This window comes from Tarenaya hassleriana, unplaced genomic scaffold, assembly GCF_000463585.1.
Source record: "Tarenaya hassleriana unplaced genomic scaffold, ASM46358v1 Cleome3, whole genome shotgun sequence".
Lineage (NCBI taxonomy): Eukaryota > Viridiplantae > Streptophyta > Magnoliopsida > Brassicales > Cleomaceae > Tarenaya > Tarenaya hassleriana.
Genome location: NW_010966177.1, coordinates 2,007,797 through 2,026,636, shown reverse-complemented (window position 1 = coordinate 2,026,636; position 18,840 = coordinate 2,007,797). Strand labels below are relative to the sequence as shown.

The window sequence follows — 18,840 nt, the reverse complement described above, 5'->3', positions numbered from 1 at the left end:
TAGGGTTTAACTTGAACGGGAAACATTCTCGAGCAGCTTTTCCTTTCCGCTGTTTAGCCAAAGACAAAAAAAAAAGTGACCATCTCTCAAATCCTAGAATGTTCCTTGCATCGCTCTCCTATGTGTTTGTGTATATAACCCTCCAAGCATCTCTCTTTTTCTTCTGAATCTCTGCAACTATACCTATGACCCATGTGTAAGTGTGTGTGTGTATATATATATATATATAGACGTCTCTCTGTGTGTGTATATGCAATATGTATATACAGATGTATACTTTTGGGAAAAAGGGTAAAGAAAAACACAGACGCAGAATGGATTTCTGAGTTACTACACAAACTCTGAGGATGTTCCCGGGGACCATGTGGATAAAGGGTTGTGTTATATGGTCACCTTCTGGTTCTTAGGTTACGTTTATAAATCATGATTTCCAACATTAAGACAGCGATTAACCTAAATCGAATTCATAGATTCCATACATATATGTGTATATATATATACATATAGATTGATCAATGCATGAAGAGAAGAGAAGAAAAGACAAAGGAAGCTTCACTTTAGGTATAAATCTGTACATTACAAACGCATAGGGGAGAAGAGAATGATGGATGTTCTTGTTGTGTGGTTGCAAAAGAGACAGAAATAGAAAGATTCGGATTCATATACACTACAAAGTACAAAAGAGGCAAAATGGGATGGATTCGGCTGAAGGGTTTTATCCGAAAAAGGAATGGAATCCTTAAATGGTACGAGGCTGTTCATAGTTCATTAGAATCCACTTTGATCTCCAAGAGCTCTTCAATGGGCTGCCGACAAATCGGACACTTATTCGATTGAATCCTCAGCTCTTTTGCACAGTCACTGCACATACACTGCAAAAGAAACACACATCCACATGAAATCAGTCTCTTCGATCCATTCATACTAAAGTCCTTTCTTTCTCCTGAGAAATCTGATAATATACTAACCAAATTCAGGGACCAAAAAGACAGAAATTGTTCAAGAAATCCGGTTGTTTATCCACGTAACGACAACGACGTTTCCTTTCAAAATGAACCGATAAACAGACTTGAATGGCCGTGAAACAACAGTTAAAAAGGCCAGCAAAACGCAAAAAAAAGAACGAGAAAAAGGCTTTTTACCAGATGTCTGCAAGGTAGAACGGCAGTGTCCTTAGGTTCAGCCATGCAGATCACGCATTCTTTGCCGGAATCGCTGTCCTCTAGGCTCTGTGGCCCTTCTGTGTTCGAGCTTCCGATTCCATACAGCTCACGCAGTTCATACCGAACTCCCTCAATCCACAGAATCTGCTTCACGACTTTCGCTTTGAAAGACCCATCATCGGCCTTCTCCAGAACCGCTTGAGTGATTTGCTTGTGAACCGATTCTTCTGAATCCGAGGAGTTTGGAGAGACTGACGTATCGGCGGATATCACAAGAGGGTAGACATCATCTGAAGACGGTTTAGAAAGATCGTCAAGGGCAAAGAAGCCGAGGTCAGTTCCGGTTCCAGAAGGCTGTAGAAACTTCTGACTGAGACCCTTGTAGAAGGGAACTCTGGTCGGGGCGTAAACTTCCGGAAACTGCGGAATCAACTCGCATTTCGCTTCCTCCTTGGCGAAGAACGTGATGGTGAAACTGCCAGTGAAAAGTCATTGTTAATGATCTAATCATCTCATAACAAGTCATTGATATCGGTTTGATGACTTGTAAACATATACCACTATCAGCAATAACTAAGAGTTCGAAGAAAATGTGAATCCACCCACGTCTTGTGGGTAAAGTTACGGTCTTTTTGGATCATCAGTTGCTCAGTTCGTCTTGAATTTGTCTGATTTGGACCGATTAGATGATGCAGAAGGCATTTGGTTGTAATCCCGAGGGATTGATTTCAGCACTGAGCTACTGAGTCTAGAGTTTGAATACCATCAAATGCAAATGTTTGAATCAATTATATGACTAAACCAAATCATTTGTTGTCACAGGAACGGAAACCTTGTAAAATCAAAAACCCACCTAATGTAAAATCTTGAATCTTTGATTGATTTTGCTAATGCACTGTCTGTAATAACGCTAAATCCAGCATCAGATTCTACAGGCCATGAATCTAAGAACACGAAATTCAATATCGAAGCGCATAAATCTCTCCGATTCAATCAAACCCACAAAAGCTCAATTTCGAAAGCTCTGATTTTGAATATCGAGAGTCGTAATCGGCGAATTTTTACCTGCCGTCGAAGAGGGCATCGAAGACGAAGGAAACAAGGAGGTGACCAGGGCTCAGATCGTCTACTTCGAGCCTCACCGTATCCTTGTGCACATTCACATCGTTCCTCACCTTCTTCGCGCTCTGATGCTCCACGTAAGGCGGCGGTTGCGGCGGAGGACCCACCATCGCCGGCGGCCTCAGCATCGGAGCCCACCCATTGGTCTGACCTGCGAAGTACGGAGCTTGCTGGGGATAATAATGGTAGTGGTAGTTGTAGCGACCCGTCGCCGCGTTCCCGTACCCGTACGAGTTGTACGGACCGTGCGAGCATGATTGAATCATCGGCGGCGGCGGAGGCGGAGGAGGAGGAAGGGCCGGGAGGTAAGTTGGGTTCGCCGTGAAGGTGTACTCTTGCTGCTGCTGCGGCGGCACCGGCGGAGGCAGTGGTTGCCGCGGCGGATCAGGGAGGTAATAATAAGGCGGCGGAGGCGGCGGAGGGTGGAGGTGATGGTGGTGGCGGCGGTGGTTGTTTCGTCGCCGGTTGCTGAAGGAGATTCCCATGGATATGATGGGGACAAAGGCGAGAAAGCAGAAAACAGAGGAGAAGAAGAAGAGATCTGGAAAAAGTCAGTGTAGGTGAGGAAGAATCGACGAACTGTCAAAGCTTTTGACTTTTTTTTTAGGTTTTTTTTTTACTTTAACCGCGTGACCGAACATATAACTGAACTGAAACATGTCCTGAGATTTGATTCGACTCCACAAAAAACATGAAACTATTGATTGTGTTCTTTTCTTCTAACGGGAAATACATCAAAACAATAAACAAATTAATATTTTGACGCAGAAAAGAAAGCTGTTTTGTTTCTTCATTACGTAATAACGATCCCTGTCTTTGATTCATGGCTAAAGGAAAATGGAAAACAAATATGTCTCCTTGCATGTGTGTGTGTATATAAGTTACTTATATATTTTTTTTAGATTTTATTAAATACCCATGAAGGAATTCGTATCATTTTCCTTTTCTCCTCAAAAGGGGAGGTGTAAGATAAGATTCAATCATGTGTTTGTTTCTCGAGAAAACTCTCTCAGATGATCTCCCACTCCTCTGTCTCTTGCCCGTTATTGTCTAGTTCCTCGATCAATAAAAAAACATTATTTTTTTTTGTTGAATCATGAGTTTTTTTTTTTTGGATCGTCAATACCATGAACCTTGGAAAATGATCTCTAAAAAGTACATAATTTTCATGCAAATGAGATCTTTGATTCACGTCTTCACTTGACAAGAACAATACAGAAACATCTCTTCGTCTCTCCAACTCAGAAGAAACCGATCAAACACAAGAACAGAAAAGACATGACGAAAGACTCTTTCAACAGAAACCATCCCTGCTTCTCTTCTGAACAGAGACGCACCCTTTCTCTCGATCTCTGAAAACCCTAATCTCAGAACAATCCCTCAGATCCTCCAGACTAATGTACTGCTGCTTCACCATCCTGGAGAAATCCATGCCCGTGTCGTGGACCCATATGTACGGACGACACGTCTCGTCGTAGCCGTACAACAACTCCCCGAGGTTGTCACCGCCGCCACCGGGCATGTACGCCCTGTAAATGTGACCGTGTTTGAGCCTCTTGGACCGACCCGGTTTCAGGGTGTGGACCCGTCTGAGGATCGACCCGACCCGGATCTGTAGCTCGATGGGTCGGTCGCCCAGGTTCGAGAACCGAGTGGTGGAGGCGGAGCCGGGGAGTAACCGTGTCCGGTCGCCGCATCCGCCGTAGCATTGCCGTAATAGGAAGAGGCATAGCCTCGGGAGCTTCTCGGCTATATGCTTGGTGGTGAATTGGGTCTTTGGTGTTTTCATTTTCATTGGAAAATGCGACCCAGATGGAAATGACACGCCAACGAATTATAAGGAAAACGATGTTATATAGTATTTAAATTAAGCTCGGGTTCAGCATATAAGTCCAAAAGAATATTAGACACCAGCTCTAACCAATGTTCGTTTTTTTGGGTTGAAAATTTAAATAACAAAAAGGGTTCTTGGGATGTACCTTTATTGATAATAGAAGTATGTGGTAAAACATGTTTTGTCATTTCAGGCAATGTAATATTAGATCTTCTATGAAGAGAAAATATAGAATTTTATTCATTATGCAAAAAAATAACAGTTCCTTGTACACAAATTATCCGAAAAAATAGCATCATGACAGGACAAAACAAAGAGTCTTTACATCATTTTGCTTCAGCTTTCATCATCATCGGCAGTAAGAATTTGGAAATCCAACTTGGTTTTGTCATTTTTTGTTGGCCCTCGAATTAAGTTCTAATCTTTATGTTTTTATTTTTATTTTAACTTACCATACATCCCTATGGGCCACAATGCAATGATGGGTGCAAATATATATGATTACATTCCTTGGACCCACATCTTTCTCCTCATGAAAATCTTGCCCCACCACCACTATTATTACATCTTTCGTTTTCTTTCTTCAAACTGGTTTACAGTTTTGAAAAAGAAGATTGTGATGTTACAGACTATAGAAATCCGAAATCCATCCGAGAAAATGTTAAATATACATGTATGACCTATTCCTGAGTACATGTGAAATCTACATGTACAGTGACAAGAATCAGAGCAACTGTTAACGGTTATGAGTTTCTTGAGGAGGAAGGCGCCTGTTTGGGGGGAGGATCTGTCTTGAATAAGAGAGGCTGGTTCAGATCTTCCGGAACGCCAGCCGCAACGCCGTTAGTTTCCTCGTGCTCTGCTAAGGCTTTCCCGAGGGCGTCTTTTGCCACTTTCGTGACACATATCATTAATATCACTGCAAGGTGTCGAGAAGACGATGAAATCTTAGCATTTGCCCTAATGGGTGTGACCCTGCTGAGGCTTAGCCTTCAAATTTCAGTCATTGATAGATAGATCCAAACACTTGTGTCTTAGATTAGGTTAATAATGAAGGCCATCGCTTCCTTAATATCTAGAACTTGGTATTCAGGAACTTACAATATACTACGAGGCTTGAAACCAAGAATGCCTGTGTATTATACAGATCACGATCAGAAACAACTTGAGATGAACCCGGAAAATGTAATGAAGATTGTTCGATTCTTACCCAATGACTCAGAAAATTCGCTCCACCCGTGAGTCACATCGGAAAGATCCTTCAGAGTTGTTCCAACATACACTAAAGCGAGCGTTATCGGCTGCAAATGAATTGCATTCTCATATTGAGAAAGCAAGTGTAGACGTACTTTATAACAAACACAACATTGTAGATTAAGATTACCATCATCCCTAACCAGGAAGAAAGCAAATATTTTCCCAGCGGAATCGGTGTCACGGATAAGAGGTAGTTCAGCATGTTGAACGGGACAAGAGGAGCAAGCCGAAGCAGCAAGCAGATCTATTCGATTGCAGAATGGTAAGTTCTCAAAAAAACATCAGCACGTAGGAATATCGATCAGTTCTCAGTGCAAACCTTGAAACCCGAGTTCTCGATCGCGAGTGCTACTGATTGGAATTGAGAGTAATCCTTCAATTTAGAGACAGCAAAAGGTTTTCCAATCTGCATAAAATATATCATGCAAGCATATAAGCTCAAAGCACAACAAAATTGTGAATCTGGAAAGAAACCCCGCAAGAAAGATGGGGCGTTTTTAGACAAATCAATAATATTCATGCCAATAAGCAACTTCTTTAACCAATCTACTGGCCATAAATAATGTATTGAAAGCTGCAGAAAGATTACTGTACGGCCGAGAAGAAATGCTGCTCCTGCACCGAGCGTGGCACCAACTGAGTCTGCAACAAAACCAATCGGTGGCCCGAAAAGGTAGCCACCTCCAACCTGAAAGATCACATCTTTCGCTGCCTAAGGTTTTCATTTTATGGGAAATAATACAGTTATCACCCGAAATTTGATTCCGAGTGGAATGCAACGATGTAATGACTAATAACACACATTTTCAAGATCTAGGACCTGAGACATACTGTGAGAATTGAAGCAGGAACTGCCAGAACTGTCAGAGGAATGTAAGCAACAGCCCTGAGGAAAAATTCAGTATGAGAGTAGCCTATGTTTTCTATGGCACAAGCTAACGAAGAGCAGTCACTCACCCCCCAATGCCGAAAGCATCCAACTTGGTTGATCAAACTCGAGAAACGGGATGGAAATCACTTAGAGTGCAAGAGGTCCCCAAGGTCCTAGATTTTCTTCAACCCATAACAAGAAATCCTTCAAAATCTGCATAAAAAAGGATGGAACAGTAAACAACCAAAATCACTAGCTAATGATGCCACAAATCTTTACTAGGCATGAAGGAGGTTCAAGCTAGAATTATCATCCAGAGATCAATCTGTAAATGTGAAGCAGGACTTTGCTTTTATGGATTTGTTAATCAAACCCTTCATCTCCATGAACACGGCCTGCAATAACGTGTTATGCGTATCCAGATTCCTCGTAAACTCACAGAAAACATACGAATTTTCAGAAATCAAGAGGAACTTGCCAAATACCCGCGTCGGAAATCCTCACAAAATAACCAGATTCCACCAATTACGATAAGAACGAGAGCAATCGGAAGGACCTTTTCGACGGGGAGATAATAGCAAGCTACGATAATGGCGGCGAGAAGAATCAGGAGAAGGAGCACCCTGAGAGAAGAGCCCCACGTGAACGCCATGAACAGCGACCTTCACCAAATCTAGTTCAATTCCTCGTCGCCGATCGATCTCTGATAATGGCTTCCACTCGACAATGATCGAATTCTGAATCCTTTACCCTTTCTCTCGCAGATTAAGCTCTTCGCTTTCAATCCGAATCTCCGACGAAGCCGGGACAAAATCTTCCAAGTGAAGAGTACCCGGGGACCCTTTTGCCTTACAGATTGATTCTCCGAACCGAGAAACGACATGAGCCAAAACAAAACTCAATTGGGGTTTGGTAATATCGATCCAATTGTCGAATAGTTTTGCTAAAAATCCATCTTCAGCGTTAGCGTGATCGGCGTTTCCTTCCCTGGGCAGCTCATCTTTGGTTCATTCTCAATTAAATACCCTATTTTTCTATTTTTTTCTAGCATTAATATATCCAATGAAATGCATAAAATTCAAATAAATTCAAATTCAAATAACTTTGTTATACATATGATACAAAATGTTGCATGCTTTTATCTACATCAACATGTGTAATCTGTTTTACTTATGATAATGAATCCACTAATGAAACTATATTGTTGAAAATAATATAAAGAAATGTAATTCCTTCCTAGACAAAAAAAAAACCTTCTCCTCTTATCTTGCACACAAGGCATTCAACAAGACATGAACGAGCATCAGATCCACGAAATACTGATGACCGACCTCACCGTCTCTCCACCGCATCTTCGCCGGAGCTCTGCCGTAGTGAACCCCGTCGTTGCATCTGACCTATACTAACAAGACCGCATCAATGTCAAGACAAAGGATAGTTCTTAACCAATATAACCAGTGGTATCTTACTTGTTTCAAGCTGGAAGTGCCATATCCGGAATATGAAGAAGACATAAGTAGCTGAACAAGCGACCACTTCTCCTTATCCAAAGCAATGGCAAGTGTTTCCAAGTATCTGAAAACGGCACAATGAGGTCCAGGATAAGCAGAAGCCAAGACGTAAATATCAATCAATTAAAACCCAAGAAAAACGAGCTATTCGAGCACAATTGGAACTCATGGCCGAATAAAGGACAACATCTTAGTATAAACAACCCAGCAAAGGAGCAGAAGACAACACCAGGGAACAACAATTAGCGATTCCGAAAGGTAAAAAGCTTGGCAAGGAACTATCGACATACTCAGTAGCCAGAAATCCATCAGTCAATCCACCGATAAATATCACTTGTTGCTTATAGTCTCCAGTCTTAAAAGCCACCTGAAATGAAAAGTAACCCTCAAGCAGCTGTAACTCATGGAGATTAACCTCGAAAACCAAGAACCAGGGAAATAGCCAACAAAGGAGCAATGTCGCAAACAAGGCAAGAGAATTCTTGACATACACAAGAATCATTCTGAATTTTTTCCAAAGACATCACCTTTGACAACTTCTAATCAAACAGATATCATAAGGCGTGGAATTTCCATTCCTGCTTTCCTCATCTTCTCCAGCAACACGCCGTTGAAAGCTTCCATCTTGCTTGGGTTGAACGCCATTGATCTCGCGTACCCTCCTGTCGCGATCGTCTTCCTGAATATCACCTTCGGTGGTTCCAGTCCTCTGCTCTTCACTGACTCGAACACCTCCCTCCAGAACTTGGTTGCGTACTCTGCGCCTTTCGCGAAAGCTCTGACGTTGGACCAGTGGATTCCGTCGTGCAAACCTGAGTTCACGATCATGGCGTCTGGAGCTGTCTCTTCGGAGAAGTATTTCTTCAGCAAGTCTCTAAAGTTTTGATCTTTAAGCGAATCCAGTCCTAGATAGTTCTGGGTTTCGTTCCAATGGCCGTTGAAAATGCTGGTGATCCTAACACTCTGTGATGTGTTCTTCGGGTTTGTGAAGCTCAGATCGAATCTTCTCGGGACCGAGCGGATCTCTGGGAGGCCGAGGACGAAATTCAGCAAGTTTCTGATCGAGTCGACGTGGTTTGAATCTCCCCAGAAGAAAATCCATCTGTTCTTCAAGCATTCCCAGGCAGAATCGCCAGAAAACAGCTTGAACGAGCAATGGCTCGAGTAAACCCAACCGTTGCTCTCTAACGCTCCTAACGCGCCGTCACACCACGGCTTCCGACATGCGAAATCTGCGGCAAGACAGCGGTAACGACCGTCGTCGCTGATCTGGCACTCGCCGTTACTCCCGTGCCTCGTCCACCGTCCGGACCAGGCGTCTCTGGTGAAATCCGATGGCCCACAAGCCATGAGCTCCGGCAATGTGACTTCAGCCTTAGCGAAGCGTATTCTTGTGTTCCGTAGCTTTTTGTCGAAAGCGAAGCGACTGGAACTGAACTTGAGGCCTTCGAAGTGACGAAATAGCAAAATCACGGTGAGATTGTAATCGCCGGCGAAGTCTGGATGAACCTGAAGCGAAACAGAGTAAGTCCCATTGCCGAAATCCTTCACCGGCGGTCTAGATTTCCAGTTTTCGCCGGAGAGATCCGTTTCGAAGTAGTCCCCACCGAGGCAAACTGGTGTGCCCGAATCGTCGAGGGCTTGGAAATTGAGTTCGTGAATCTCACCGGCCGTTAACTCCACCAAATCCTTACCGTCGATGTCGGGAACTGAAATCTCGACGGTCCTCGCCTCTCTGCAAGGTTGTCCTCCAGGAGCCAACCACTTTTTGAGAAGATTCGTCGTGAAATTTTGCTCCAACTCGGGTAAAACCCACTTGAGCTGAGTCGGGCTCGGTTTCGATTTCGAAGTGAGATTCCGTTGTCGGGTCGCGGAGTGGGTTGTGTCGGGAGTGAGATTTCGGTGGCGGGTTGTGTTAAAGGTGGGATCTTGAAGATGGTTCTTCACAATGACCGAAGAGAAAGAAGAAGCATTGGCTCTCATGGAGTCTACATTCCATCTCCACGGCTGGATGAAGCCTCTGATGGTGCAGCCATCGATGCTCCACACGACCACCATGAGGAAGAAGACGAGCGCTGTGAGAGCACCGAATCGCCAATGGTGCAGAGGGCTCGGCCGGAGAATCGCCGCCGGAGACGGAATCGCTCCTTTCTCAGGCATCTGAGATCCAAGCAGAAAAAAGGGAAGAAAAATTCACTGAGAAAATCTGGACAATCGATTAACAATTTGACAATAAGAAGGCGAATTCCGATAATATGATAATAATTCAGTAAAGCATAAGTTTCGATTTTCTAGATAAAAACACACAAAACAATCATTAAAAAAACAATCTAATAATCAAACTGTAAAAAAAATAAAATAAAAAATGAAGAGGTTTATACATACTCTTTATGCTTCAATGTCGGAAAATTTTCTCGTCGGCTCGATGACTGTAACAGCCAAAGAACCACGACCCAGATTCTCTGAATGGAAGAAGATGATTCACCTCCTCTTCTTTCGTCTTCTGAGAAGAAAAAATCTTTCCTTCTCCTCCTCGGACTTTTTAGTTTCCTTATCCGAGATTCGACAGAAGTTCTAACTGAATTTCCGGATGTAAAAAAAAGGGGAAAAAAGTCAAGAATTATAAAGAGAAATATTTAGGGCTCTCCCAGGATTAGTCTCTACGATAATTCTTGGAATCCATGGCGGTGCCAAAAAAAAATTCTTAAAAAAAGAAACAAAAGAAAGACAAGACAATTTTGTAGATGGGCGGTTATACCCTCGTGTAGTCACCGAAATTACCACGAGGCCGAACCGGTGGTCGCGCTACAAACAATTAAGCACCGACAGGAGGTAGAGCTGCGTGGGTATGGCGTCGGGGGTATTTTTGTTATTTCACAAGGTAATAAATCCGCCGTGTACGGTGTGATCTGGGGGACAGACACAGTGTTTGGCGTCAGATGCTGTGTCTCACCGGCGATTCTCCTTTTTAATAAATAAATAAATTCCCAAAAAAAATGGCAGATTCGTTTTTTTAAATCTAAAAAAAGCAGTAAATAATGTTAAACGGGTAACGTGGAGCATGAATATGTGGACATGGAATCTCCGTGGATTCTTAACAGAATAGAGCGGATATAAGAAAATCTTTACCCAAATCAGTATTTATCCAATGCCCTAATTATGCTTGATATATATATATATTTTTTTAGATCTAACAAACATATTGCTGATATTAATAACCAAATCAAAGCAAATCCATGCTATAATTATCCCCAATCGATTGCAGATTCACAAGATTTTGGATCCCAATTACTAATTTAAAGAAAATCTACTAGATTATCGGATCGTTACAAAATTTGTAACGTTTACTAACAAGAGTTTATTATTATAGACAGGTTGAAAAATTATATCTTTCAATAAAAAAAAACTAGAGGAAAATACATAAGAAAGTTGAGTTTAAAATGATGAGTGAGTTGGGTCACTATAATGCGCCGCTTATATAATAATATTTTTTTTTTGTTAAAATATAATAATATTTTCCATTGATGGGTCAAGCGTTTTCTTTCTATACAAACTGTATAGGTTTTCGGAATTTTATATAATGAATTTATTTAATAAGACGACTAAATAAATATTTGAATCATTCGATAGGACTAAACATTATACACACATTGTCGATTTGTATTATAATTATGTGAATGGTAATATTTTCCCCGTATTTCTATTTATATATTCATAAGATATAATTGAGTAGTATCGTTGAGTTTTTGGATAAGAAAAATATGGTGAAAATTCGAGGTATTTAAATATCGTAATTGATACAACAAAGTCAACAACTTTATATATTTCCATAATTATATATAAGTCGATGTTTTCAAATTGCTTTAGTAGTCAGAAAAAGTCAATGTTAAGTAAAAAGAAGAAAAGCAGTTGCGCCTAAATATATTGTAGTGGTTCCATGTAACATTAATATAATTTGACCTTTTCGTTCGTCCCAAATTAAATTTTAAAAAACTCATGAAATTACAAAATTACAAAATAAATGTATATATAAACCATATATCTCACCGATTAACATATTTATAAGGAAAAAGGTGTTGAAGAAAGAGAAAAAACCCCAAGGAGAAAATAAAAGAATGAAGAGCATATGATAAGAACAGCTTTGGTAATCGGGGGAGGGGGAGACGAGAGAGAATAGAAATAAATGGAGAGTTTGCAAACGCCAAACGCCAAACGCCAAACGCCACACGCCAAACGCAGATAAGGGGGGGGGGAGCGTTTAACTCCAAGGATCATCCCAACCAGAAGGGCCTTCACGCATGACAAAGCAGAGAATGGATTGGACAGCTTCGTGAACTCTGTTGGAAAGTGAGTGATTCCCGTGCTCTATCTCCACTTTCTCTGCACCTCCCATCGCTCTGCATAATCTGGCATCAACATCATCATCAAACCATACATCAGACATTCCTCCTTCTATACATATCTCCATGTTCATCCTCCACTCTTTTGATCTTCCTTCTCATTTCACATGCTTAAACTGCCTCTCTTCTCATGTTTTTTTCTCATGTTGAAATGTATATACTATGCTCAGATGGCTTTCTTCTCGTTACAATAACACGAAAAAGGCGGCTTTGTATCTCTCACCTATCGACCAGTGCCTTTTTGTCGACATAATCCGGTACATATTCATCAGCCATGGAAAAGATCACCTGTGTGGAAGGAACCAAAGGTGAAAATCAATACCTGGATTATATAAACTGGGCGTCGAGATGCTTGAAATGGTCGTTTTTTTTACCTGGCAAGGTGTGTTAGCCATGTGCCCAAGTCTAGTTTTCAATTGATCATCGCTAAGGTCGGAACTAAACATATCGTCGTCTCCCATGTACGCGCAAAGAGAGTGGTATCTGCAGTGAAAACGAGCATCAACATTTGACATCAAATTTTTTTTTTAAAAGTTTTCTAAGCATTCTTCTATTGAGTTTAGACTTCAAGCTTGAAACTATAGGGCAACTCAAGCAGTTGTACCTGTATGCAGTAATTGGAGCAGAAGGATCAGCTTCTCCAGGCATTAGTTCCTCTGCTCGACCTTCTTTTATCATGGTTGCAGCCAAGTCTATCATGGCGGCTGTCTCAGGAAGTGTTGCTTTGTACTCTCTATCACTAACCGGTGCCTGAACATTGCAATAGGCATAGATCTACTGACTAAAACCAGAATATATATAGAACAATTCAGCCGAAACCCAATACGGGTTCATTACACGAGAATGAGGGCAGCATTTAGAACATAGTAAAAAGATGACCATCTATCCAAACATGTTGAAAGGTACCTGCAAAATAGCAGCTCGGACTGCTCGGGAGCATGCAGCATTTGTTTGCATATAATGCACAATGTCCTGTTTACATGTATAGGAGGATTTTCAGTTATAAAATTTTATTTTACTGAAATGTGATCTTAGAAACTGAAGTATGATCCGTGCAGACCTGACAACCGGTGCTGTGACCAAGCAGAACAACACCCTCTGAGTTCTCTTTGTTGATGAGATGGCTTACTAACTGGTCGATTTCTTGTGCATCCTTCAACAAAGACAGAACAAGAGAAAATCCTATCGTGTCAATATCCAATGGGAAGGCATTTTAATTTCATCAAGTATATCCACCTATACTAACAAGACCGCATCAATGTCAAGACAAAGGATAGTTCTTAACCAATATAACCAGTGGTATCTTACTTGTTTCAAGCTGGAAGTGCCATATCCGGAATATGAAGAAGACATAAGTAGCTGAACAAGCGACCACTTCTCCTTATCCAAAGCAATGGCAAGTGTTTCCAAGTATCTGAAAACGGCACAATGAGGTCCAGGATAAGCAGAAGCCAAGACGTAAATATCAATCAATTAAAACCCAAGAAAAACGAGCTATTCGAGCACAATTGGAACTCATGGCCGAATAAAGGACAACATCTTAGTATAAACAACCCAGCAAAGGAGCAGAAGACAACACCAGGGAACAACAATTAGCGATTCCGAAAGGTAAAAAGCTTGGCAAGGAACTATCGACATACTCAGTAGCCAGAAATCCATCAGTCAATCCACCGATAAATATCACTTGTTGCTTATAGTCTCCAGTCTTAAAAGCCACCTGAAATGAAAAGTAACCCTCAAGCAGCTGTAACTCATGGAGATTAACCTCGAAAACCAAGAACCAGGGAAATAGCCAACAAAGGAGCAATGTCGCAAACAAGGCAAGAGAATTCTTGACATACACAAGAATCATTCTGAATTTTTTCCAAAGACATCACCTTTGACAACTTCTAATCAAACAGATATCATAAGGCGTGGAATTTCCATCTAATGACCTAAATATCATTGTTCTGCTTCAAAGATTCAACAAAAATTACTGTAATAACGTTGTACAAAAGGTCCACACAGTTTCCATTGACAAATAGAAGATTCAGAATTAGCAAACAAGCTGAAATCAGACTACAATCTCGGTCGTTGGTGTCACAAAACAAAAAGAATGAACAGAAATTAACGTTCAGTCAAACGCCGAGCACAGTTTCAGGTTTCAGCTAACTCGATTAATGTATATATCTCGCAATACGAAGTATAATAATCTCTCTTGCTTCGACGAAGTCACTCAAAAGCAACTATGGACGATCAAAACCACCTGAATGGGTTTCGGCCCGTATTTGAACAGAACGCCGCGAAATTGATTCTTCCCCTGGACGGGCCCACCGTAATCGCCGCTTCCGCCGGCAGATGGGACGGAGGAGCTCTTGGACAGCTTCGCGCCCCCGGATTTGTCGCCACGACCGCGAACGATGCCGGATAACCACGACGTCGTGGTGGAAGAAGATGAAGCGGTCGCCGGAGACGACGATGACGCAGCCCCGAAAGAAGAGGACAGCGAGAGAGACATTGAATTCCGATTTCACGGGACCTTAGTCAGTGGATCATCGACGTAACCGTCATCTGGAGGCGATCTGCGTCTATTGCAGTTTCAGATTTGTTGAAGAAGAAGGAAGAAACGTATGAGGAGGTGGAACCACGCGCCGTCAATACGCGTGGCGAGGTAGGAGGAGCTGTTGGCAGGCATGACGGAATTTTGAATTGGTCTCTCACTTTTTTTAAAAATTCGAGATTTACGCAAACACAACGTTATTATATTTACTCTTGAAAAATATTTAACTAATTGCTCACAGTTTTAAATGCGATTAAAATATACAAATTTATAAAACAAAGAATTACATAAGATATTTAGATTCAAATTTTATAACTGGCGTGATACAAATATTCCGCCAAATGATGAGAAACATAGAAATTGAATTTGTATGTAAAATTTACTCGATAATGGCATAGTCAGTCAGTTTTTTACTATTATTATTTAAAACAATAAAATGTAATATCAAATATAATAATTTATTTATTTTTAATTGGTGTTCTAGAGCTGACTACAGGTATCGATTATAATCGAGTAAACTCTACCTACAAATTTGATAATTATAATAACTGGTATTTTTTTTTTTTTGAAACTGTCGCGTTGATTAACCAAGGCCCAAATGTTTAATGTTCACCGCTAGCCCAATAAGATTATCTTTCAAATCGAAACCAAGCCCAATAATTTAAATGACATATATATATATATATATATCAGGAAGCAATTATTTGTAAGAAAATATATTCTAACGCAATAATGATGAGACAAAATAAACATTTCATGTAAAAAAAAGGTGGGATGAGACTGATCATGTAATTTTTTCTGCCCTCTTACAAGACCCGAATATGTAATTTATTTTTTTACTGCTTATTTATATGATACCAATAACTTCATTGATCCAAAAAAGTAAATAAATCTGTAGACGTGTTTGATTGACGGAATATCTTTTGACTGATCACCATCCATCCAATATCTGTTCAATAAAAATTGCATTTATTAAACAAATTTATTCACCATTTTAATTTTTTTTTTTTTCCTATATTTAATTTCACATCCTCAGTTGTTTTGTTTTATTCCGTGGCCTTTATAGCTTCGAATGGATTCCCAAAAAAAATGTTATAAATATGAGAAAAATTATCTCCACTTTGGACCATGATAAGATTGTTAATTTAAAGGGCTCTCTCGTTTAAATAATTCATTTCGTTTTTTTTATTTGTCTTTGGCCTTTGAGGGTTATGATATTAATTAAAATCGAATCGATTACACTGTTATTTTTAAAATACTTTTTTTTGGGCTATGGTAAGTCTGCAGAATTGGGCCCTACCAAAGGGGAAATGGAAAAGGGAATAATGTTTAAGAGAATAAAAAGCTATCTATCGATGTCAATATACCTTTATAATTTCCTTTTAACAATCTGTACGGACGCCTTTTGCCTTTTTTTTTTTCCTCGTTAATGGAAAAAACAAAAGCTAAAACAACAAGAGTCCAATGACCACAAAAAAAAAAAAAAAAAGAGGAGGGAGTCCTATTAGTGGTTAATTTTAAGCATCGAACAATTTCTTTTAAAGAGAAAAGTGAATTCCGTTTGCCCGTTGCTTTGTTGAAAATAATACATCCATTTGAAATCGTTGGCAGTATGTATGTGGTTGCTGTGTTTATATGATTGATGATTAAACACGACCTATATATATATGATACCAAATAAATAATTTTATAATTAAAATAAAGGCATCTATAAAAGGTTATGGCCAAAACGTATATTTTATATTTGGTAATTGGAGGATTCCCTTTTTTATTAAACCACGGCTCATCCCTTCATGAGTTGACCATACCTATTTTTTTCTCCATCTTAAATCACAAAATATTATATTCATAATCGTATATATTTTCATAACTAATGCTTTTTTTTTATTCGGTTTCACGATATAAATATTATATTATTTTCTTCATTGCGCAAATACAATATGCACCTATATAAAAATATCCTACATTTCGGGTTCAGATTTAGATACACTTGAAATTATAAATTCAAGGTTTAATGGCAGAAAAATACAACAATTATATCTGATACAAGAGTCTATATACATAATGAAACAATAATTAAGTTAAACAAAATAAAATTGTTTTCCATATTAAAAAAAATGATTCATATAATTTTTAAAGTAGTATATGTGGTGGCCCACGAGTTTTTCTATTGTCTTTTATTTTTCTTGACAAACAAATAAACTGATTGTGGTCACCGGTCGATCAAACATCCTCGAGTCATTGACCTTAGCCCTACCTTAGGCTCTGGTTGCTCTTTTAGACAAAGAATCATGATGCATTAATTGATGTATAATAATATTTCATAACATTTTTTTATAAATTTTAAAAAATATATTTCAATCATAACCAACTAACCAAGCAATATAACCTTTCCCGTTATAATATCACGCGCCCATATAATTATCATCAAATGATTTTTTTAAGACAAAGTGATAAGCATCATGAGTTTTATCGTAGAAGGGGTTAAAATAGCATATCCTAAATTATCATAATAAATATAAATTAATTTGGCTCCACTAACTTCTAACATTTATATTTTCTACACATGAATTAATATGCCACAGTTACGAGCCACGGATTCTGATTCATCTACTGTAAAAAATAATAATAATAATAATTATTCACTATGACGACAAAAAACGACGTCGTTATAAACATGTTTATAATTAAACGGGATAAATTTAGGAAAAACCTTCAACAATTTCTTTTACACCAAAAAAACTTTTTATTTAAAATTTATTAAAAATTCATTGTTTAAATTTATTGGTTCTAAATAAATTTTCTCAAAGTTAATAGTTGATGGTTTTTTATAATAAATTTTAAAAGAAGGGTTTCTTGGTGTAAATGGGATAATTGATTTTTTTGGGTTTATCTCTAATTAAATAGCATCATAATTGTTTTTTAAAACAAAATAGTCGCCTGTCGCAAATAGTACTATCCGGGGCACTATAAATTCGAAGCTCAGTATCTTTCATCCCTCAGCTCGTGGAGAGTGATAGTTTCATTTGGCATATGCGTACGTTTATATAAATCGCTCTTATATAGTTTTCTTAATATAAATTTCATCAATACAAGTGCATTATTTAAACCCCCCATATACTTAAATAAATTGGACCGAATTTCGATAGTATTGTCTATCAATTTGCAAAGGGAAGAGACAGGGGGCAATTGCAAAAATGCCCTTAAATGATACATGGGACTTCAATGGATACCCTTCATAAAAAAAAGAAAAGAGACAACATCAAATATAACCTTATAAATGTAGTTTCCCTATAATACCCTTTATTAATTTATATAATATAATAAAATAAAAATATTTTTCTCTCCTCTCTCCACCTCTCTCTCTCCCGCTCTCTCTCTCCTTTCTTCCGTTTTTTCGCACCTGTATCACGCTCTCTCTCTCTCTCTTCAAGCTCCTCCTCTACAGTGTGAAATTCTCACCAAATTTATTGAGAAAAACAAGCGAAATCTCCAATAATCTCATCCAATAAGCATAGATCTCGTGTATAGGTAAGTTTTCTTCTTTAAATTCCGTTATATACTTTGGGCATTTAGGGTTTTTCTTTTTATGAAAGGGTTTTGTTGTTTTCATGTTTATATTCGACCCATATGGTATAAATGAGTAAAATGGAACATATATATCAATAGCATATCGTATTTTGTAGACTTAATTGAGTTGAATCAATATTATCATGATTCACATTAGTCAAACTGGTCACATTAGTTAAACTATATCAAACTGGTCAAACTCTTCGAAATAATCAGAATCGGCAAACTCGTCTAACTGGTCATATTGACGAAACTGGTCAAACTGGTCATACTCGGCAAACTGGTCATACTCGTCAAACTGATCATCATATATCTCACATTTTGTGTTTATTTTATACAGTCATAATGGATGCAAGTGATGAAAGAATGACGATTATTTATTACAAGTCTGGTGGCAAGTGGACATTGAATTCGAGTGGGGAATATGAATGGGATGGAAAAGTTAAAGATGCCAAAGGAGTGATATTCTTTTTTTCTCCGACTGATTTGACATACAAACTTCTTGTTGAAGAGTTATATTCTGAGCTGAACGTAGATAAAGATAAAACAACTATCAAGCTAAGTCATGCAATT

At 39.1% G+C, this 18,840-nt stretch overlaps 4 protein-coding genes across 5 annotated transcripts; all 4 read right to left on the bottom strand.

Moving 5' to 3' along the window:
* Nucleotides 1-533: 533 nt before the first annotated feature.
* LOC104820106 (probable E3 ubiquitin-protein ligase LUL4) lies at nucleotides 534-4,127 on the bottom strand. The gene is made up of 4 exons (XM_019203119.1): nucleotides 3,585-4,127; nucleotides 2,229-2,832; nucleotides 1,143-1,638; nucleotides 534-872 (listed from the first exon to the last, which is right to left on the bottom strand). Exons 1-4 carry the CDS (start codon nucleotides 4,078-4,080, stop codon nucleotides 759-761), a joined length of 1,710 nt encoding a protein of 569 aa, XP_019058664.1. The 5' UTR covers nucleotides 4,081-4,127; the 3' UTR covers nucleotides 534-758.
* A 565-nt stretch (nucleotides 4,128-4,692) lies between these two features.
* Nucleotides 4,693-6,365, bottom strand: LOC104818792 (TVP38/TMEM64 family membrane protein slr0305-like; the record flags this gene model as incomplete). The annotated part of the gene is made up of 7 exons (XM_010548530.1): nucleotides 4,693-5,038; nucleotides 5,330-5,420; nucleotides 5,504-5,620; nucleotides 5,696-5,782; nucleotides 5,966-6,064; nucleotides 6,208-6,262; nucleotides 6,334-6,365. Coding segments are annotated over 7 exons (657 nt in total), but the record flags the coding sequence as incomplete, so codon positions are not given.
* A 969-nt stretch (nucleotides 6,366-7,334) lies between these two features.
* On the bottom strand, nucleotides 7,335-10,456 carry LOC104820105. Its single transcript, XM_010550478.2, has 5 exons — nucleotides 10,144-10,456; nucleotides 8,308-9,918; nucleotides 8,049-8,125; nucleotides 7,717-7,822; nucleotides 7,335-7,644 (listed from the first exon to the last, which is right to left on the bottom strand). Exons 2-5 carry the CDS (start codon nucleotides 9,916-9,918, stop codon nucleotides 7,510-7,512), a joined length of 1,929 nt encoding a protein of 642 aa, XP_010548780.1. The 5' UTR covers nucleotides 10,144-10,456; the 3' UTR covers nucleotides 7,335-7,509.
* Nucleotides 10,457-11,736: 1,280 nt separating this feature from the next.
* Nucleotides 11,737-14,842, bottom strand: LOC104818790 (UPF0613 protein PB24D3.06c). 2 transcript variants are annotated; one of them, XM_019203142.1, is made up of 9 exons: nucleotides 14,404-14,842; nucleotides 13,799-13,875; nucleotides 13,467-13,572; nucleotides 13,219-13,311; nucleotides 13,065-13,130; nucleotides 12,763-12,932; nucleotides 12,533-12,641; nucleotides 12,382-12,446; nucleotides 11,737-12,164 (listed from the first exon to the last, which is right to left on the bottom strand). In XM_019203142.1, exons 1-9 carry the CDS (start codon nucleotides 14,653-14,655, stop codon nucleotides 12,017-12,019), a joined length of 1,086 nt encoding a protein of 361 aa, XP_019058687.1. In that variant the 5' UTR covers nucleotides 14,656-14,842; the 3' UTR covers nucleotides 11,737-12,016. The 2 variants fall into 2 exon arrangements, with proteins under 2 accessions (XP_019058687.1, XP_010546831.1); XM_010548529.2 differs by having other exon boundaries at nucleotides 12,763-12,908; nucleotides 14,404-14,841.
* Between the last annotated feature and the right edge of the window lie 3,998 nt (nucleotides 14,843-18,840).

Coding starts and splice junctions, on each gene's coding strand:
- LOC104820106 (XM_019203119.1), bottom strand. CDS start 4,080: ATGAAAATGAAAACACCAAAGACCCAATTCACCACCAAGCATATAGCC. Junction 2,833..3,584: donor GAGAAGCAGGGATGGTTTCT/GTTGAAAGAGTC, acceptor TACACTGACTTT/TTCCAGATCTCTTCTTCTTC. Junction 1,639..2,228: donor GATGCCCTCTTCGACGGCAG/GTAAAAATTCGC, acceptor TTTCACTGGCAG/TTTCACCATCACGTTCTTCG.
- LOC104820105 (XM_010550478.2), bottom strand. CDS start 9,918: ATGCCTGAGAAAGGAGCGATTCCGTCTCCGGCGGCGATTCTCCGGCCG. Junction 7,823..8,048: donor GATGGATTTCTGGCTACTGA/GTATGTCGATAG, acceptor TGCCGTTTTCAG/ATACTTGGAAACACTTGCCA. Junction 7,645..7,716: donor GCACTTCCAGCTTGAAACAA/GTAAGATACCAC, acceptor TTGTTAGTATAG/GTCAGATGCAACGACGGGGT.
- LOC104818790 (XM_019203142.1), bottom strand. CDS start 14,655: ATGTCTCTCTCGCTGTCCTCTTCTTTCGGGGCTGCGTCATCGTCGTCT. Junction 13,876..14,403: donor ACGGGCCGAAACCCATTCAG/GTGGTTTTGATC, acceptor TTTTCATTTCAG/GTGGCTTTTAAGACTGGAGA. Junction 12,447..12,532: donor TGGCTAACACACCTTGCCAG/GTAAAAAAAACG, acceptor CCTTCCACACAG/GTGATCTTTTCCATGGCTGA.